Source organism: Syngnathus acus, chromosome 8 (assembly GCF_901709675.1).
Source record: "Syngnathus acus chromosome 8, fSynAcu1.2, whole genome shotgun sequence".
Taxonomy (NCBI): Eukaryota; Metazoa; Chordata; class Actinopteri; order Syngnathiformes; family Syngnathidae; genus Syngnathus; species Syngnathus acus.
This window is the reverse complement of record NC_051093.1, coordinates 9,219,848-9,240,748: the sequence shown is the minus strand read 5'-3', so window position 1 is coordinate 9,240,748 and position 20,901 is coordinate 9,219,848. Positions and strand designations below refer to the sequence as shown.

Here is a 20,901-nt window from a genome sequence, read left to right as displayed (position 1 = left end):
GGGTGGCTTGAAAGAGAGCATTGTCAGCGCTCACCACCAAGGAAAAACATGTCACAAAATTCAAAGAGGAAATTTACCTGTTGGCGCGTCTCCCCATGTAGCAGTGGTTCTTCTCAGACAATAAAAGTATAAATGCCTGTGAATATTAGGACGTTAATGGCCTACATGTGTTGCTCCACCGTTTGTGTTCAATATTCCCTGCTTAGAGAGACCAGTGCTATTTGTTAAGCTTAAGGTGGTCGTGTCTAAAAAAACAATTGCATAAAAGATCGGCCGAACACACCGAGCCATCGAGATAACGAAGCATTATTACCTGTCATTCGAAGTGTTTTATTTACGTTTGTCAAATACAGGAATTTCATGTACAGAAGAAGTTGGAAGCGGAGAATGAAGAAGCTGTACACTATTTACACATCATAACAATATGCTCTGCAAGAATAACCTTCCGAGAGGTCAAATGATGGCAAATATCAATCAACAACAAACAGATAAAAAGGACGCACATTAACAACGGACATTTAGGCGTTTGGATCATTTCATGTCACACTTCCTTTAAGAAAGTTGATTTTTTTCTTTTAACTGGAATAAAACCTCTTTGTGGTTGTCTTTTGAAGAACAAACACACACCAAAAAAAAAAAGAATAGAAGTTATTTGAAATACGTTACCCCTGAATCTCAACCGCTTTCAGACAGAGGCAGGTAGAAACAAGGAGACTATTACATAGTCATTTCGTTTTATCTGTGTAGGTCTGAAAGAAAGAAGAAAGCACTCCAGGTGGGCCATTTTTTTTTTCTATACCCATTTAAAACATATCCCCCAAATTATTTACAGCCATCAAACCCTTTAGGATGATCTTTTCTTTTTTTGAAAAATGTCATTGTATAAATGATACAAACCATGGTTATCAAGAGCAACTACTGTGTTTTTATCTTTTGTTTGGCCTTCATTCATTTCCATGCGGCTTACTGGCTGACCGAATTCTCGCCAAACATCTCTTCAAAAAATTCTTAGCTGGTCTTTTTTTTTTCTTTTCTTGAAATAATCATCTTTGAATGAAACCTTCTTCAAATATATCAACAGGGGTTTTCTTCTGCCCATAGTGAGAGTTGTCCAGAGTTCTGTCTGGACATGTTGCAGGTCCATCCAGATGTTGTTATTCAGGCTTTGCCACTGAGGCTGAGCAACTCCATGAAGGAATTAAAAAGCCTCTCAAGCCAGCTCTGGTTGGCCATGCACTGCTGCACCACCTCCTCCTGGCCCGGGTCGTCTGCAGCCTGCTCGATGCTGTCCGTCTACGCACAAAACGTATTTTCAACATATGATTTGCTATCATTCCATCTATCTATCGAAGCGTTTTAAGTTTTGTTTTGCAGCCCACAGGACATGTTTTTCAAAATGATAGTGCATTTGCAAAGTGTAATGTGTTTGTTTTGGAGTAATGGCTTCTTTCTGGCGTAGTGGTCTTTTCAGCACAATACTCTGTAGATAATGACATACTCTTAGCATGCGCACAAAAGCCTTTCGCTTTTGTTTTTGAGTTGATACGCACATCCCGAACCAAAGCACGTTCATATCTGGGAAACTGAAATTTTTCTCCTTCTTGAGAAAATAACAATTGATTTGTACGCAGACTTTTTTTTTTTTTTTTAACTAAATTGTGACTCTGTTTGTATGGTAACAAGGTTTCAGTTTGAACTTGTGAAAAAGGGCAACTGGAATTATATGAGATGGGGCTAAAAAGACTAGCTCTTCGTATTTGAGCACAAAACAGCAGTCTTACCTCCTTCTTGCAATGGAGAAAGGTGTGATACTTGTAGTGGTGAAGGGAATGATACAGACTGTAGATACGGCATGTTTCCATGGAGAGCTTCAAATCCTAAAAAGGAATTAAAAAAAAAAAAAAAGGGATTTGTTTTTTTTTTTATAAGAATTTTAGGCAAAGTCAAATTGCGACTTGATATTGGTCGTGTATAAAGTAACACAAAAATGGTCGAAGGGTGTTTGGAATACAATGTGAATAAACAAATTGACATCATTTAACACGCTTTCTGTCTCTCTTTATCCTCAATGTACACACACAAAAGAAATCCAAGAATCCTTCCCTGAACATATAAGATGATGTTGTCATGGCAACAGCAGCAGCAGCGGCAGCACTTACTTGTTGCTTAGGAATGCTCCTCTTGCAACGGTTGAGAGTTTTGCGGTTGTAACCCTCGCCACCAAGTCGAACTTTGACACTTCCAGATTCCAGCGGGTCTGCTGTCATTTTAGGAAAGCTTTGAAGAGCCTCCTAGTGAGCAAGGGAGACAAACAAAGCAGGAAAGAAATGTAAGTAACTTCAATTTGAAGCACCTCCTGCTGTTTCTGCCTTACCTGGTGCTGAGCACTCATGGTGACTCTCCTCAACAATCTTTTTTTCTGCTCATTCAGCAGACTGTCAATTTTCCTCATGGGTGGCAGGTATAACTCATCTAAGAAACAAAAGATATTTTATAAACCTGGATCAATTGTAGTATGTCAGTTCTCACCGTCGGTGTCCTCCAGGGCTTGGATCATGTCCGGATCCAGCGCCGTGCTGACCAACATCTCCACGTAGCTCCGAAACATCTCTCTCATGGCCCGGCTATTTAGTCCAACGCGCAGAGGACCTGAAAACACAAAGAACTCTGGCTGAGCTCACTGACACGGTGATGTTTGCCCGCTGATACCGACCTTCGTCTTCACTGGGGAGAGACGAATCCGATTCGGAGGAGGAGGATGGCAACTCCTTCATCCACTTCTTCCTCTTCTTGGGAGGAGCCTCCGTCTTGTCCAGTGTGCTCTTGCCTCTGGCGTGGCGCACCATCTTCTTGTCAACTCCTCTGCTTTCCTCCTTGACGCACTGAACTTGACCTCTCCTGACCTCCAGCACCTCCCTGGCTGCCATGCCTCTGGCCAAGTCCTTTTCTTTCTCTTTGTGTCTGTCCTTTTGGGCAACTCTCTCTTTGGCTTGAAGGCGATCCTTCCCCTGTTTGTCCTTTTCCTCTTGTCGCTTCCTGTCCTGTTCCTCCCTCTCTCTCAGTTCCCTGCTCCACTTTTCTCTCTCTTTGTGTTCCCGCTCGGGTTCTGTGGTCTCCTTGTCCTTTTCTTCTCTCTGCTCACTCTGCCATTTGTCTTTGTCTTGTTCTTTAGCCCTATGGTTGTCTTCATTTTGCTCAGTCTCCTTTTCTTTCCTGTGCCTTTCTCTCTTCTCCCTCTCCAACCTTTCCTTGCGCTCTCGTTCCTTTTGCTCCTTCTCCGCTTTCTCCCGCTCTTTCTTGTCCTTCAGCTCCTTCTCTTTGGGTCTCTCCTTGTCCCTGTCGTCTCTCTCCACTCGCGGTGGGGTGGGGAGTTGTTTTGGGAGCGTTTGGCGCCTGTTTGGAAGAAAAGAACAAGCTGAACGGACTGAACGAGCCGACCGAGACCATTTGTGGTATTGTCTTCTGCGGTGGGGCTCACAATCTTGGAACATATTCATAGGTTGACCACCCATTTTTCGTATTTATTTAGCTTTTATTTATTTAGCTTTTATTTATTTATTTAGCTTTTATTTATTTATTTATTTATTTATTTATTTATTCATTCATTCATTCATTTTGAATTCATTTAGGTGGCACAATTTTTAGCGCAAAGAAGAGTACCGCATTATCAAACATGTATTTGGTTTGAGTCAACCTTTATTCATCAAGCTAAAAAACAGATAGCAGATTCTCCACTTGGATTGTTTTATACGATATACAGACATATAAAACGGAGCACCTGACTTACCTCAAAGTCAGACCAGTTCTGTGCCATGGCTTTCTGGAACATACTCGGACATAGTCTTTCTTGTTGACATTCTCCAGGAACTTCACATACAAACGCTGGTATCGCATTTTAGCGTCACCAAAATAACCCAGATACTGTGGGAAGAGACATTCAGAAGAAGAACAAACTTAAGGGCTGAACTGGTGCCATTACCTTTCTCGCCTTTAAAAGATTTTCAAATGGAAAATAATTTACAGGTGATGCACATAAGTCAGTATCACACGAGCATGGATTTGTTTGGTGTGCTCGTTGGATTTTCTTTTTCCTTCAAGTCTCTTTTGGGTGCAGCACAATGCAATAGCATTTAGTGTCGGGGAAAACTCACATTACTGGTTGCGCAGAACTGCCTTTGACCATCCTTGATCTCCGGGCTGAATTTTTGGAGCAAGGCTTTCTGCACTCTCCAGATTGGCGGCGGCTCCCGACCCGTCTGCAAAGCCATCTGATGACGGAAACAAACCACGTGTGCTATTTATGGCTGGTTATTAATCCTTTCCCGTGAGCTGAGGAGGAACTCACCTTGAGTGTCCCGATGTCCTCTGTTCGGATAACAAACTCATCCCGTTCGCGGAAGATTCCCTCGCCTCCGCTCTCACTGTCTTCCGCCTCGCTTTCCCCTGCGATGGCAGCGTCGGCCTGTTTCTTGGCCAGGTGCAGGGCGGTGAGTCGCTGGGATGCCGGGGCTTCTTCTGGGGTGGGTGGGGACGGAGGTGCCGATGAAGAAACGGATGGTGAAGAAGACGAAGAAGAGGAGGAGGCGGGAGAAGCCTGCCCAGCTTCGGGTTCTTGGTCCTGGTCAGAGCACGATGGGGGAGGTGTGGTGGAGGGAGGGGCGATGGAGTGGCTCTGAGGAAGGTTGGAGAGAGGCGGCGATGGGAAGGCGGGAGGGGAGGTGGAGGGGGGTGGCGAGGTGCCCGCAGTTGGAGCTGCTTGGTAGGAAACCTGCTGCTGCTCCTGCTGCTGTTTACAGGGAGGAGAAGAAGGATCCACCTCTTCATCCTGCTGGATCAGCGCCGGGGACTTTGCGGAGACAGACAGACGCGCGGGAGGGAGTGGCGAGGGTGAAGAGTAGGTGGGTGGTGAAGGAGAAACAGAGGCTGATGCTGACAGTGGAGCCGGAGCCAGCGACGGGCCTGATGAGGATTCTGGAACACAGGAAAGAGGAAGGGGGGGGGGGGGGATCAGCTTCACCTTCAGCTAGAGAATGCGGAATGAAAGGCACGCCACCGACCCATCTGGTGGGTTTTACTTTGTTGGGCTGGACTATACATTTTGATATCAATTATTTGAGGAGTAAATCCGCATATCATTGATGCTCATTGAAATTCATTGGAAGAAAAGAAATACTTTGGTGCTGCTGAAACCCAAAAGAGCCATATTAAATATTCCATAAAAAAGGGGGGGAAGATAAAAATTGGGATGTGGAATTGGTAGGGGGGGGATAAGATATATTAATCTAAAAATTAAAAAAGAAATTATATGACTATAAAAAAAGAATAAGCTTTTTAAGGTGGCAGTAAAAAGGACTTGCTATTGTCATGTTGTCCTTCTGTAAATAAGTGAATCCCTTGAACCCAATTTCCAACTCCCTTTGTACAACAGCGTGGACACATGGTCAGTAGCAAGTGACTTGGCAGATGATCTTAATGATCTGCTTCTGAGGGTTGTCCTCATCAGTGATGAACGTTTTTGGCAAAGCTGACAAAGCATTTCCAACCCTGGTGAATGTTCCGCCACCTGCTAAGCCAAAATGCTTTGAGAGCAGATGACCATGTCATTTTTGAACAAAGAGAACCAATTACGCTCCAAATTAGATTTAGTCCTACAAGCGAGTCCAGAATCATCTAAGGATTGACATTTTCCTTCTGTTAAACATCGACGAGAAGAAAGTCAAGACGACGGTATTACCTTCAACTTTGGAAGCCTCTGACCTCTGTCTTTCAGATGCTCTGTCCTCTTTCTTCACCTTCAGCTCTTCCAGAGCTTCCTCGGTGGTAGTTTTCCCTCCTCCCCCTTCTTCCTCCTCCCTGTGTTCTCCTGTTGTCTCACTTTGGCTCTCCTCTTCCTCTTCTCTGTTGGACTGCGAGGAGACGAAATGGTTCTCCTCTGGAGCGTGAAGTTGATTGTACGTGAGCATTCCCCCTTCACCGTTAGCCATAGCGGTGACCAGGGGAGGAATGGCGGGAGGCAAGGGGCTGAGCGCGGGCTCCTGCGGGGTTGGGGGAGAGATAGTCGAAGGTACTTTCACCATAGCAGAGGCCATAGCGGCAGCCAGAGAGTGAGGAGTGTCGTAAAGGGCGGAGATGGCAGACGAGATGCTTTTCTGCAAGTCTTGGTTTTTACTGACCGAGTCTTCTTCGTCAGAGGAGAACGACGGCAGGGCCTCCAGGTTCTCTTTCAGTTCGTCATCCAGAGGTTTACAAGGACTGGGGCAACTACTGAGAGCTAAGTCCACCCCCTCGCCTCCCCGCTCCTCGCCGAACGGCTGCTGCGGCGGCGGCGATAGTGGCGGTGTGGGAGTTATGGGTCGGATCCCACCTTTCAGAGAGGAACACGTGTCCATGCTTTCCTCTTCACACCTGTCATCTACCAGTTGGAGGCCTGGCTGTTTTTTGCCCGTCTTCAAGAAGTCCAAAAAAGATGACATAAAGCCAGGTTTAAAGTCAAATGCTTTCTCGTCCACCTGAAAAAAAGAATAGAGATGAAATGACTTCAAGAGCAAGAATAGTGTATCTTTTATGAGAAGTCATTATTAACAATGCTTCTATGCGCAACACCACCTCAGTACAATTTTTTTTTTCTCTTTCTCCAAGACTGCACCTACCAGTCAAAGTCTTATATTCAGCCTCAAACAACGACTTTGGACATATAGTGGAGGAGCATGCTTTTAGGTGCTAACAAGACGAAAAAATATATATATATATTTATTCCATTCAGAAAAAAAATCTTTTAAGAAAACGAAACAAAATAATTCCCCTACCCATTCTTGATAGTGACTGAACACATGGATCCTCATCATTGCCACTGTTTCAAAAATGTCCATAAACATATTTTAAGCTGTCCCAATTTTATCATTCAAATGTAAATGAAATCAAGGAAGAACATTCAGTTTGTTGCCTTATTGGTAGTAAGGCTTGAGAGACAGCAGGTGGCAGCATGGATCCTGCACTTGAAGAAAAAAAAGACAGTAACCATGGCAATGGCTGCCCTGGTAACAGTGATCTCTCTCCTCTCTTTTGTCAGTCAGAGAGAACTGGCTGTCAGTCAGCTCAAACCTTCCTTTTCCCCCCAAATCCGATGATCAGAAAAGAGCACAGAATGTTGCACATTTGTCTTCTTCCTTTTCCAATCTAAAGTCACTGATGGCACAATTTCCCAAACACGCAATGCATGCTGTTTTCAAAGCTTTACCTAATCATTTGCGTGTCTTCATGCAATGCAACTTACAGAATTGGAGAGTTTCTGCATAGCGCCCCAGGCTTCGGGGTTCAACGGATCTTCCATTTCTTTCTTCCACGTAATCTGTGTTGTAATCAGAAAAATAAGAACAAAAAATGTCAATGTTTGGTGGCAAAATATGCACTACAATCACTAGATGCTTCACTAGTCAATTGTTAAGGTTGTGCTCTATCATTCTAAAATTGCAGGACTACAGATTTGGGGGGGGGAACCCTCCAACCCTCCAAAGCAGCACCTACAAAAAAAAAAAAATCAGCAGTATAACCATGGTTACCAAGTCGTCACAATGAGAGCAGATCTCCAAATACAATCACATAACTGTAAAGGAGTTGGACAGAAGGTGCTTTCTTGCAGCCAAAATATAGATCACACATTTAATGTTCAAACTGTAAAAGAGATAAATCCCTATTTAAATCGCAATGCCACATTATATCCCCAGACCAGAATAGCGAGACATTTTTTAATCAGACTATTTTATTTCTCGAATTAAATTACACAACGTGACCGCTAGCTATTTTATAGCATATAAAAAAAGGGCCTATCATTTATTACATAGTGAATGAACTGAGAACATATAGGAAATTCATGCTTTTTAGTACGCATCAAATATTTCTGATTCTCAGGTCTTCATTTTTAATAGAAGAAAAAAAAATAAAATCACTGTTTAGCCACTTTTTTTTCAAACCATAGCCCGCTTTTTTTTTTTTTTTTTTTTTGTCATTTTGCCACTCCTCTGCGAAAAAGCCGCCTGATTCGCCCTCAAGCTGTTGTGAATAATTTGACAGAGGAGATGAGAAACTCTCAGCTTTGGTCACACATTGCACAGAGCCAGTCCATTCCAATCTGCATAGTAAAACCCGTATTGTCGTCATTCACATGATCTTTTCAGACAATCAATCAATGGCTAGGAAAAATGCATTGAATTGGCGTTGATGTAGATACCTCTCCAGAATTCTCATGATGCATCTTGTCCCGCGTCTGATTTATTTCATTTCTGCTGTTGTCGATATTGGCACTGGGTCCAGGACTGGGGCCCAGTGATGGCGCTGACCCCATGGATCCGTCAGACAGAGCTGGATCGGTGCTGGACAGTGAATCGGTCCTCAGCAACGATTGTGATGGGGGCATGGCAGAACCCAGGAGAGCGACCTGGAAGACACATCCCCGACAGAACTTCAAATCAGACATCTAATGGAAAAGGATTTGGTCTTATTTGGCACGTCATGGTTCCTAAGATCCAAGATATGATTTTCACTATACCTTGACAGGGCTGCCTGGATCTTGTTGCAGCTGTTGGGCCGGTTGCTGCATCTGTTGTTGGTAATTGTGTTGCTGTTGTTGGTGATGTATCGGGTGGTGGGAGGGGGGCACGTGATGATGCAAAAGATGTTGCGATATATGGTGGTGGTCCAGCTGTTGTCCGTGATGTTGTTCGTGTGGATGCTGTTGGAGATGCTGCGCGTGGCTGAAGTGCTGCTGCTGCTGCTGCTGCTGCTGTTGATGCTGATACGGGAGGTTGCGTGCTTTATTCATATCTTGATGAATTTCCACGTGTCCTTCCTCCCTCCTACCTCGACCTCTCCCCCTCCCGCGACCCCGTCGACTTTCTCCGGCCGCTGATCCCATCAGGCCTCGGCAGTAAGAAGGCTCCGGAAGAGGGCGTATCCGTGGTCTTCCTCTAGGGCGAGGAGGGCCTTCACGTTTGGGTTTGGTCGGTTTCCTCCCTCTTTTCTTTGGGCCGTCCTGGGGGAGGAGTGCTTGAGAATGCCCGAGGGAAGAATAAGTGGACGGGTGGCAGAAGTCCATGTCGGTCATCAGTGGACTGAGCCCGCCGACTCCGGGTGTACCGCTAGACTTTCGACAACTAGAAACCAAGTCAGGGAGAAGATCGGGAAGGCGTCGACTGTTTAGACGTATATCAGCCGGACCGTCGGCTTTATCTTCATCGTCTTCAAATTCGTACTCTTGCGCGTAATTTTTCTTTGTAAGAGTTTGGGGCTCGCGCCGCTGTTTCAGCAAATGAAAGGAGCTGCTGGTTTTGAGCATTTTCTTAGGTCGGGATGAACAAAAAATCGCCGAGGTCATACCAGGATTGCTCGAACCTCCGACGGCTTCCACAGATCCGGTCATTTTATCTTGAGCGGATGGATTCAATCCCATAGCAGGGGTCTGTGTCTGTATAAGGCCCAGTTGATCGGTATTCACAGTTGAGGGCAGATCGTGGGTCTTCATCGAGTCAAGGTCTAAATTCAGATTTGTATTCCCGGATCCGGAGAGACCGTGACAATATTGTCCGTAGCCTTGATCTCCGTGATGATCGACCAGACCGTAACGTTGTCCACCATCTCCTGTTTTTAGGACATCCATGCCCTCTTGCCCACGAGCTTGGGTAACGTCCTCTTGAGAAGTCTGTCCCGTCACTGAATTTCCAGCGCAACTGGACTTATAGTTTGCTGAGCAAAACATGTCATCCATTCCTGGAAAGAAAGTCCTGTCTTCATCATTTAAGAGCGAGTCTGAGAAGCAGATTGACGTTAAAGACGTAAACTGCTCCTGTTGCTGATTTGGATTCAGTCTTGTTTTTCCACCAGGGCTCACGGTGTCATACTGATGTTGCTTAAGCGGCTCCATCTGGGTGTGCGACAGATGGTTTTCCGGCTCTCTGGGTTGGGACTGTTGGAGTTGTTGGGGGGTTCCTACGTTTGCTGCCATCCGATGTGCCTGCGGATGAGCTAAATGGGAAAGTTGATGGTGACTGTGCGCTTGGTGTTGATGCTGTGCGTGGCTCTGAGATGGGTTGACATGGTGGAAATGGGAGGTGCTGGCTAAACCCATGTCTGGTTCCGACAGGAAGCCATGAAGCTCTGTTTGGTGGTGGGATGACAGACTGTGCTGTTGTCTATGTCTTTCCCCAGCAACAACGTCGCCTTCTGCACCAATCCTGATGCCGTGTCTATCTAAAGACAGAGAGCCTCCTCCACCATCTCTGCTCCTTGACTGCGAAAGACGCTGGTCCATCATATCGAGCGTGGCGTTCTGGTTGATTCGGCTTTGCTCTCTCGGTGCTCCCAGGCTATAGCGTGTATCCAAAGTCTGATTCTGTAGCTGGAGTTGCAACTGCGAGGACTGATTCTGCGTATGGGAATCCACCCCTGCCAGCCCTGCTCCACGAGATGATCCCATCATATCTTGCTGACTTAAGGCATGTTGCTGCTGTGCTTGCTGGGGGTCCATTTTAGTCCGCGACATGACAGAATGCAGCATCTGAGTTTGCTGAGGACAATCCGGCGGCGAGTTCATCATCTGGTGCGAAGCCTGATTTTGTCGCACATCTGTTGTATTGCACAAGTAGGAACTATCTGTCCCATCTGAAGCCTTTTTTAACTCCATGTGAGGATGCGAGTGAGGATGATTTTGCTGAGAGAGCTGTTGTTGGCTTTGAGAATGGGGTGACAGGTGGGAGATATGGTGGGAATGTGGGTGCTGCGTGTAGGGGTCCCCTCTTGCGTAATGACCAACAGAACCCAGGGAGTCGTGCTCTGATTGATGCGAGTGGTTCGTATGGGAAAGAGAGTCTGTGACCCCTTCGGAAGTGGATTTCGATATCGGTAAGTCAGACTTGGTCTGTTGTTGCTTCTTCGGTGATATTTCCAATTGACTACTCAACCCACTCGTTACTTCACTAATAGATGTTTCGGGGTCCGGAGTGCCAGCGCTATTTGTACGAATGACACTGTGAAGGTGGTAACGCTCCTCGGAGATCTTGTTCATGTCATAAGTCACTCCCTTAGCGTCTGCCTCTTCGGATAATGGGAGTTGGGATCTGTGCAAAGACGCTTGATGATGCTGTGCAGAATGAGAAGTTGAACTTTGCGTGTGGAGTAATTGCTGGATGAGGAAATCGTCATCTTCCTCCTCTTGGGAGCGCTCGCCCCCAAGCATGTTGCTCTGTGTTTTTGGTTTGGGCGGAGTTGAGTGGTAGGGCTGTTGGTGTGTTTCGTTCATGTGATGGGACGATGCCAGGAATGTGGGTGAGAGCATGGAGGGGAGGTATTTGCTGGCTCCTGAACTTCCAGGGGATTGTGCGGGTCGTGCAGAAGCAGGAGAGTGCAAGCCGGGGTGGGGCACAGTAGAACCGATAGAAGGTGCGGGACTGGACTCGTTCAAGTGGTACGAGTTGCTGCCTCCACTGGCAGCACTGGCGCTTCCGGAACCTGCGGATCCAAGTCCAGTATCAAGTGAGGGAACTCCAGATGCCCCACTTCCTGTTGATCCCGCAGCATTTCCATACCCTAAAGAAGGACTTTCTGCTCTTCTGTGAGAAGCTGAACTAAAGCTTGAGTCCCCAAAGACAATTTCTGCTGAGAATGAGCGTCCGCCTGAGCCTAAATCAGTGTAAGCCTTCCCTCCGTTCCCTCCTGCTCCAGAACTGATGTCTCTTGGATTCGGGGAACCAAAGCTAGCGCAGGACTGAGACATGTGAGTCGATGCTGGCTGGTTAGGAGAGTATGACTGGGCTTGTTGATGGGGAGGGGTCTGGCCCGGTAGACTTGTGCTAGATTTAGACCCTGGTGGAGAACCGTAAGCTGAGAGGCGGGCTTTGGGAGCTGACTGGGCTGATGACACCACCGGCAAAGGAGGCGGTACCGGTACCGGTTGAGGTGGGGGCTGCTGACGAGAGGGAGCGGACAAGGTGCCGGTGCTTGTTTTGGGGTTTGAAGATGACGAAGAGGTGCTGGACGAAGCCGTCGGCGGGGTCTGTGAGGTTCGCGACGAGGATGATGTTGAATTTGATGAGTTGCCACTTGTGGAGCTCTTGTTTTCTTTCGACCCAGATAAGGAGGAGGAGGCCAAGCTGGAGGAAGAAGAGGTGTAGGGTGTTTGAATATTGGGTTGATACGGTTGTGACTCGGACTGTAATGAGGGTTTGGGATCTGATGGTGGACTGTGCTCCTCTAAGGAACTACAGGACATACCGGCATGACGGTGTTGGCTGGGCATTTGCTGAAAGCCCATTGAGCCGCCGCAACTGAGATATCGCTGGAGTGGGAGTGGAGTGGAATGAGCTGGGGAGGAACGTTGGTAATGTTTTATAACGGTATCTTGACGGGGAATTGCACTCTCGTGTGGAGGAAGTGGCTGTGGAGGGGCTGAGGGTATCAGGGCTGGAGTAGATGAAAACATGGAGGCATTATAGAGCTGAGAGGACTGGTTGTGAAGTTGGGACGACAGAAGGTTAAACTGGGGAGGGGGCAGGTGGCAACTGGAGGAGTTGGGCGGGGCATGGTTTTGCGCCATTGGCGCTAGCTCCTGCGAGCTCCGGTAGGCGCTACTCTGGGAAGACAGCAGGCGATCAAATCCCAAGCTGGACTGGGAGGAGGTTTTAATGTGCAGCAGGGGATCGTGAGGGGACAACAAACCATTGGAACTTGGACTAAAGGTGGGGGTGTCCTGGAGGGATAATGAAGGAGTGAAGGAGCGTCCAGAAAAAGAGCCAGGATGCTGGTATGCGGAAAGGGCTGATGAGGAGGGGAAGGAGCCGGAACCCGGAAGAGCTCCTGAAATAAAGAGCTCTGTTGGGGCCGGTGTGTGCATGGCTAAAGGACACAAATGGACATTCAATGGATACGGTCAGTTATTACGAGTCACACTTGGAGATTCACTACATTGAGGAAAGTTCAAATGGGGTCATTTTAACGACTGACGATTCATCTTTTGAAATGGTTATTTACAATCCTGCAGGATTTCACTTGTGTTTCCATTAAACTAGGATTCCCCTAACATGCTGACACTTACCAGTCTGCCAAGAGGGAGTGCGAAATTGCGTGAGAAGGGAAGAAGCAGAGGGTGGGGGCTGTGGACCACGGGAATCTAAAGCTGAAATCAGATTCATGACGGATGGATCGGGACCCGAGGGGCCCGAGTGGTGGAGACTGGCGTCAAACAGACCTGAAAGGCCTGGCAACAAAGCGCACATGTCATGTTTTCAATTTGAATTTCATCAAACATTTCATATTTTAAGTCAGATATTAATATACATTATTTAACAAAATGTGAATCAAAGAGGGGGGGGGGGGGGATTCAAAACTGTAATCACCACATGCCACTGTCTTTCCAAAAGTGGATTGATCAGTTGGCTCGATCTTTATTGTCAAAACTTTTTTTAAATTCATGCTATCTTTTTCCTTACCCAATGTGCGTCCACCCCAGGCCCCACCCTGTCTGGAGCCTCCCGGGTGGTGATTGGTTGCATAACTCTGGAGGGGGTGTGGGGTACCATAGGCTTGCCGGTGGAGCAGCTCGGAGTCGGGGTGTGATGAGCCGGCACTCCCGTACATGAAGCTGAAAACGTGATCAAGTTCTTTTAGAAAATACATGGGAGGGGAAAAGTCATGTAATAATAATTCAACTCAACCATACCTGTGCAATGTTGACACATTGTTTTATTAATTCATTTTTTTAACTACTTGTCCTCATTTGGGCGGTTGGCCAGGTAATCATCCTACTAATGCTAAATCTATAATAACTTCACCGATGTTTCCCCAAATATTGAGTCAGGGAGCATTTGACATTACAAAAACATCACAAAAAAGTAGTTTAGTTTTATCATGTACTGTGCTGGAGTATTTCATTATTCTACCAGTATGAATCACTGGCATGGGTAGATGAAAATACATTACTGTACATAGTTATAATTTCACACTTGATGAGTCATCGATCGTGGCAATTGCAGAAATTATTTTTAAAAAATGATAAAAAAAAATAGCTATGCATTTCTCATAATGTACCATATTTGTTTTACTGTATTACGTTCCTTGTTATTAATTTGGTGTGCTGATATCTCTTAACCAAAATATGATCTTTTTTTTTTTTTGCAACAATGGCAGGGAAGTTCCATTTAATTCTGTAACCCATTTATTGCTTTTAGCTCTCACATTGCCAGTGTATCCTGCATCACAGACATGCATAAATATGGAATGCTCATGCACGCAGCATTTTTCCACAGACAGCTCGCCAAAGAATGTGACGGAGGAGCGATGGTTGGTCATGGTTGGAGGTTGTCAAGGCGACCGCTAACGTGAAGCAGCGAAGCTAACAGCAGCTAGACTGAATTCAGTGAGGCTTCCAGGCCGCGCGTGCGCGCGCGCGCGTGCTTCATTCCAGCACACTGGCTGCATTGGCGTGGAAAGAAAATCGACTCAATGAATCATTTATTGGCGGGAGAAGTAAGTTGGGCTGGGTGCAACTGTAGTTCAGTGCTGAATGGTGTCAACGTAAAACGACTGTTTGCTAGATCTTTAGCCCGATCGCTAACCGGGGCTCCGGTCTCGGATCGGAGCAAGCACTGGAAGAATGCGTGGAGGCTGTCAGCGTGCTGCATTGGCACACGCTCACGAACATGTGTGCACAATCAGCCAAGTAAGCCACCGACGACAACTTGCCGGGCGACGAAACGCAACTTGCGGAAGGAAGGCATTGCATCTAATTAGCTGACGCTTAATCCGGCGACAGAACGAGGGCACGTTCGTCAGTCACGTGACATGATTGCAAAGCATTGTTTACTAATCGGGGAAACGTCCGATTTAGCAGTACAACACTGGAGGAGGTGTTTTGGCATTTGAAAACAATGCTCTCTCTCCGTCAATTTTGCTGAGGAAATGTATTCCTGAGCCGTTTGCACTTGTCTGTTGAATATGTGCAAATAGTTGTCCAGACGAGAGCAGCAGTGAAGCGTGAAGCGTGCCCCCCCCCCACCCCGGAGCTTCAAGTGTCTCCTCTCCTGTCCTGTCACGCGTGTGTTGTCTTAAGGCAGACAAAGCTGCAGAGGTGATGGATAACAATGCAGCCCCCGCGTATGGAGCCAGATGTCATCTGTCATTCTTCCACATGTCTCCATTGAAATAAATGAAGCCCCCCCTTTTTTTACACCCCCGCCCGCCCCTCAACCCGATTCCCCGTACTGTCACTATTAACCTTCCATCGCATTTTAGAGACGCCCCCACCCCCTACCCCAGTTTGATGACAATACGCCTGACTGTACCTGAGTGGCGAGCACCGTGCATTGAGCCCGCCTGGCTGAATGCAGGGGTCCCCCCCCCCCCCCCACGCCCCCCACATCACCTCGCTTACCTTGCTTTGGCCGATCTGTCGTAACTCCATCCCGTCCCAGAGCCGAGATCTCCGAAGCCGGCTGCAGGATAATTCCTCTCCATGAAAAATTAAAAAAAAAAAGGATGCTGCCTGGATGAAGATGGGCAGCAGATAGTACGAGTGGGGTGGGTAGGGGGGGAGAGAGAGACAGGGGAGGGGAGGAATGTCCTCTCTTCCTTCTCTTTGCGCTCGCTTCTGTTTATTTCTCTGCTTGACGAGCCTGTAGACTGGGAGGAATGGAGGGAGGAGGAGGAGAAGGAGCGGAGGAGGAGGCGGAGGAGGAGGGGGTCACAGCAGCCAGGAGTACCTCCTCCCCATACTGTCTATTGTCTCCCGCGCTCAGCTCCACGTTCCTGAGCAGCTCCAATACGCAAGCCCACCACACCAAAGCTATTTTGGCCCCTTTTCTTCACAAGACGCCATTTTTAAGACGATTCTTCTCTTCCGTCCCCCTCCTCCAGTTCTCTCTCTCTCTCTCTCTCTCTCTCACGCACATTAATTTGTTACGCACGGCAGCGCTCTCGGTAGTATTGTGGGGGCCCTTGAGGAAGAAATTGGCTGTGCTGAACAAGCTCCGCTTTTTTATGGTCACTCGTCTGCCGTTTTAACGACAACCACATGCTGGAACGTGCAAAAGAATGGCGCGTTGACATCTTCCCGCCAGCACGTGCACGCGCGTGTACTTGTCTGTACTAGCCAGACAAGTTGGCTACAATTATACATCCTCGAATATAACCATCTTAATGGATTTATTGTGACTCAGCCACATCATACACACAAACTGGACGTACAAAGCAGTAATGCGGAGAGGGGAAAAAAAAAAAAAAAAAAAAACAGCCCCACCCCTCACTTATACCTAATTAAGAGCATCTCATCTAAATACGGTACGTCATCCTGTCAAAAGTGTCCATTGTGAGTTTGGCTATCAACTCCGCCTATAAATACGTTATACAACATGCAATATTTAAACTTGACTCAAACCATCATCAAGCGCCAGCATCAACCACTTTGAAGCAGCTCTGGCTGGCTGGCTGGCTGGCTCAGACAGGGCTCACTCGTTGTCTCCTGGGTTTGCAAACTCAGATGGCGCCCCCCTGTGGTCAAACAAGAGGCAAATCTTTTTGAGAGCTTTAAATCGGGACAATAAGTACATTCAAAAATATTTCAGTTTTTGTGCAAATGAGTGAGCTAGATGATTTTATTTATGATTCATTTATGAATATTATATGTTTTTACATACTATAATAGTTAATAATCATAGAGCTCATATAGCCTAAATATCATCATAGAGTGCCTGACTGTCCGCATAGCTGATTTAACAACATAGCTAGCCATTAGCCTGAATTGATGTTGATGTTGCAAGATGATGCTGCCCCCATAAAATAGTGATTTGGTCAGCGAGCTGTCTGTTGTGCTCCTGCCAGATGTTGGCTGAGCATGCAATTTGACCGTTTGCCAATTGACTGCAGGCTGAAGATCCCATCGATTGATGTACAGGTATTGTGGATATTGATATGAAACAAATGCGCAAATACTGGTGTGGAATAATAAAAAGGCTTTTTGTCATACGGACAAGTTACAGCGATTTTAAAACGAGGCTGCACTGTGTAGGTGGAAGAGGAATACTTGTTGAATGGCAAAAATAATCTATTAATTCCATGCGGTGAAACATCTCAAAAGAATAATGAGCTCGACAGATGTTTTTTTTTTTCTTCTTCTTCTTCTCCAGAGCAACCATCGACTCCCCTGGACAGGGCCTTCAGTCAATTGCAGCAGAAGAAATTTGGAAGATGTACAAGCTTTATTTATGACAGCAAAAATATGGAGTGGTTCAACTTTAAAACAATAGCCCCAAAATCGTTTTTGTGGTACACCTGCATGTGATAACAAGAAGGGCCTCTCAGACATTGCTATGGCAACCCCAGTTCACCTATTTTTGCAGTCTAGAGCACAGTAAAACATTTTTGGACCCACCTAATGTTCTGTTGCTGTCATTGGCATTGATAACGTAGTTCACAGTGGAATGTATTACACTAATTATGAACTAACTGCAGCTAGCAAAGGCAATGCTCGGGTTCTTCAATCCCTGACCACTCTTTGGTCAAACGCAGTTAACAATATTTCTATTCACTGCAGTGGCCTCAAAGTACTTTATAGATTACTCAACTTCTTAAAATCTGTACCGAGATTTTAAATTGAATGAATGAATGAGTTTGGCACTCCAGCTGTACATTGACCACGTTGCACTTATCATGAAGAAAACATCGACTTACCCTGAATAAGGTGGCGGTGGGGCATCGTGTATCCCACTGCGGTTCAGAGCCTCGCTGTAACTTGGTAGACCTGGGGCAGTTGCCAGGGGCACCATCTCTGGGGCTGGGCGGCCATCTTGCACCATCCTCAAAGGAGACAAGATGCAGGAAATCGTTCATAGAATCATTTAACAGGCCAGTTGATATAAAAATAGGATGACAGTGGGATGTAAATTCTCTAACATTTCAATGCTGCGTATAAATTGCCAAATTCCAAACCACGGCTAACTTTTTTTTTAAGTACCAGATTTTCACTTTTTTTTTTTTTGAGTAAATTACATGACGCGTGTCTTTTTGTTCTCATCATCTCTCCCCATCTTTTATTCTGCCATGTGGGGCAGCAGAACCCTCCATCCCAAGTTGCCATGGCGACAGCACAGTACAAGTGAGTGATATATGATAATTTTACATTGGGCTTGGGGGAATTCTGCCTAGCAACAAGTGGCACACGGACGTCAGATAATGAGGTAAAAGCAATCCGAGCAATTTTCAGTTGCATTGCTACTCCTGCTAGTGGCTTCAAATTGGTTCCCCACCTATTTGTTCCCTGAGAAACACAGTTGTGCGTCATGCAGTGAACTTACTGCACAGGTCTCCTTCCCCCTTTGTTCTTGGCCTTGTAGAAGTAGAAACCCAGCACAGTGGCAATCACAGCACACACCAATAATGCCAGGATCCCTGCCACCAGGCCTGACACATCCACGCTTGGTGCTTCAAGACATGAAAGGATTTTTGTGAATAGAGTTGAACGGAAATACATAGAAATGTGAATCCGAAGAAATAATACTCAAACAAGTAATTCAAAGTATTACCGTAGCTTTCGGTATACTCGTTCCAAAACACTTCCTGATGATGGAAATAAAAGAGACAGGTAAAGTAGAAAAGTAGGAAGTAACAAAGTACAAATATGTAATTACAGTACAGACTTCTCCCTTTTGTCAACCTCCAGAGACAAAGACACGACAGAGAGTTAAAGTCAAACTTGGTCACCTATGGAGGATCAAAACTGCCAAAATAAAAAAACTACATGTATGAATTGAGAGCTTCATGAATGGATTCAATTAAGAGATTTGCTTGATTTTATGTGCTAAATGATGAAAATAGGGCATTATATAAAAGTGACAATAAATATACATTTTGACTTTTGTGTACTCCTTGACCTTTGTTACAGCACAAGTAGTATTACCGTCTGAAAGTCATCCTCAAACACTTCTCTGGCCTCTTCATATGTGCATATCTCCTCCCGACATTCCCTTTCAAGATTGTCCGGGACCACTAGTTCAAAGTCCCAGCTGTTATAAAGCAGTGAGCGAGACAGGAAGGCATTGGCTGACTGTTGGTCCACTAACGGTGAACTCCCTGCAAAACACAGACAGGCAAAAATTGACCTATAGAACTTATAAAACTATAAGCGCAAAACTCATTGTTAGAGAGATATTGTGTCATTGTCCGATTGCAGTCCATCCATCCTTTTTCGTTGGGGTCGTTGTAAAATAAAATAAAATAAAATTCTACAATGGCTTGAAATGTATTCAACATTTTCAACTTTTCCAGAGAGTGAGAGAGAAAATGAAAGCAAAAGAGAGAGAGAGCCAGAGAGACCAAGTACAAATGCACACCACATTTTTTCCCATTTACATTCAAATTGAAAATGGTGTCTCTTTTCCAATATACTTTAAAATGATCTGCTACTTTGTGTTGGTTTATCACGTAAATAAAAAAACCCCGACAACGTTGGTTTAGAATTGTAAGTTGGCCAAATGTAGGAACATTTTATAAAGTACACAAATACCTTTTCAAGGTACTGTATAACAATTACAACTAAGACACAATTTGAAAATCTGCATTATCTCTATCAAAATCATTAGTATCATCTTTAAAACACACGACAACAACACAATGGTGTGGCCTACGAGTACAAACCCTAATCAGTAAATATGCTAGAGGCTAAGATCAATTTATCACTTAACTTTGGTATACTTATAAGACTCACTATCTTCATAGTTTCTGATGCACGAAACCAGGACACCAACAATAAACATTGCAGTCCTATTGTCCTTGCTTACATAAAGTTACAGGTTACTCGGTCATACTTCATAGACAGCAAAATGGTTATATAACTAGTAAGTGAGCAGAGGTGTGGTTTACCTGAAGGGTGTCGGTAGGTGAGCGAGCAGGAAGCCAACTGAAGAAAAACCAGCACAGGGATCCACATCATTACGGCTGCCATTGAAAGAAAACCGACATGGAACCTGAAAAGGAAATAAATGAAAATCAACATGTCTGATATTACACCATCAGCCAATCATGCTTACCTGCTTATCCGGCTCCTCCGGGAGTGTGTGTTCCTTCCTTCCTCAGAAAAACATGGGACTTAACAAACAAGTGTCTTTAGGATATTTTAGCTTGAAACCTCAAGACTGTCACACACACACCAAGCGTCGTCTTCCCAAAGCAAGCTCATATCCCGAAACCTGTTGGACAACATACCAGGCCGAGGGAGGGACCTCTTCAAACCTGTCTGCTTCACTGCCTGTCTACAACACAAGCACACACAAAGCATGGGACCACCATCCATATTCTGTCACTCAACTTCCTGGGGGGGGGAATGGATGCTACGTCACCTAGCAACTTTGGTATCCCTAAAATGAATTCAATTTGATTTATTTAGCAGCACAACACAACAAAAGTGATATCAGGTTACGTTTCATAAATCTGAAGCAAAACAAAACATACGAGCTTAATGCCACCAGTGGCTGGAAAATATCCCAACAAGTAGTCATGAGGTTTTTCCACATGCGAAATCAGCACATCACCTCTGTCCACATGCTGGTTGTCACACCAAATTCATTTTCTCCTTGCTTTTTCATATACTGCCCATGGATGGAGGATATCTTGTTTCTGCTGAATCATCAATGCGCCCAGGTTTAAATATATACACTGATGTTTAAAATACAGTTGAAATCAAAAGCCATCAGAAAAACAGGAATGGAAAATCACCTCGATTTGAGTGTAGTAATTATTTGTACTACTTTCCACCATTGGTAGGCTATTCAATAAAGGACAAATTATTTTTTTAATTCATTTCAAGTGGATATTTGAGTTCACTAGAAAATATTCTCCATTAAAAACAAAAAAGTCTGTGCAATTATG

At 45.4% G+C, this 20,901-nt stretch overlaps 2 protein-coding genes across 4 annotated transcripts; both read right to left on the bottom strand.

The window, feature by feature from the left end:
* Positions 1 to 309: 309 nt before the first annotated feature.
* Positions 310 to 16,029, bottom strand: prr12b (proline rich 12b). Of its 3 annotated transcripts, XM_037255754.1 has the most exons (17): positions 15,416 to 16,029; positions 13,476 to 13,627; positions 13,082 to 13,243; positions 8,546 to 12,882; positions 8,228 to 8,434; positions 7,274 to 7,348; positions 6,174 to 6,509; positions 5,735 to 6,035; positions 4,346 to 4,971; positions 4,152 to 4,268; positions 3,788 to 3,921; positions 2,714 to 3,393; positions 2,530 to 2,649; positions 2,375 to 2,472; positions 2,160 to 2,291; positions 1,782 to 1,877; positions 310 to 1,293 (listed from the first exon to the last, which is right to left on the bottom strand). In XM_037255754.1, the coding sequence occupies exons 1-17, from the start codon at positions 15,496 to 15,498 to the stop codon at positions 1,159 to 1,161; spliced, it is 7,791 nt and encodes a 2,596-aa protein (XP_037111649.1). In that variant the 5' UTR covers positions 15,499 to 16,029; the 3' UTR covers positions 310 to 1,158. The 3 variants fall into 3 exon arrangements, with proteins under 3 accessions (XP_037111649.1, XP_037111647.1, XP_037111648.1); XM_037255752.1 differs by having other exon boundaries at positions 5,735 to 6,509; XM_037255753.1 differs by having other exon boundaries at positions 5,735 to 6,509; positions 8,546 to 12,843.
* A 139-nt stretch (positions 16,030 to 16,168) lies between these two features.
* On the bottom strand, positions 16,169 to 20,242 carry prrg2 (proline rich Gla (G-carboxyglutamic acid) 2). Its single transcript, XM_037256094.1, has 7 exons — positions 20,064 to 20,242; positions 19,897 to 20,000; positions 18,935 to 19,107; positions 18,561 to 18,594; positions 18,333 to 18,459; positions 17,710 to 17,835; positions 16,169 to 16,530 (listed from the first exon to the last, which is right to left on the bottom strand). The coding sequence occupies exons 2-7, from the start codon at positions 19,976 to 19,978 to the stop codon at positions 16,488 to 16,490; spliced, it is 585 nt and encodes a 194-aa protein (XP_037111989.1). The 5' UTR covers positions 19,979 to 20,000; positions 20,064 to 20,242; the 3' UTR covers positions 16,169 to 16,487.
* Between the last annotated feature and the right edge of the window lie 659 nt (positions 20,243 to 20,901).

Coding starts and splice junctions, on each gene's coding strand:
- prr12b (XM_037255752.1), bottom strand. CDS start 15,498: ATGGAGAGGAATTATCCTGCAGCCGGCTTCGGAGATCTCGGCTCTGGG. Junction 4,972..5,734: donor AGAGGCTTCCAAAGTTGAAG/GTAATACCGTCG, acceptor CCTGTGTTCCAG/AATCCTCATCAGGCCCGTCG. Junction 3,394..3,787: donor AGAACTGGTCTGACTTTGAG/GTAAGTCAGGTG, acceptor TCTTCCAAACAG/GCGCCAAACGCTCCCAAAAC.
- prrg2 (XM_037256094.1), bottom strand. CDS start 19,978: ATGGCAGCCGTAATGATGTGGATCCCTGTGCTGGTTTTTCTTCAGTTG. Junction 19,108..19,896: donor CACCTACCGACACCCTTCAG/GTAAACCACACC, acceptor TGTGTTTTGCAG/GGAGTTCACCGTTAGTGGAC. Junction 18,460..18,560: donor CGAGTATACCGAAAGCTACG/GTAATACTTTGA, acceptor CATGTCTTGAAG/CACCAAGCGTGGATGTGTCA.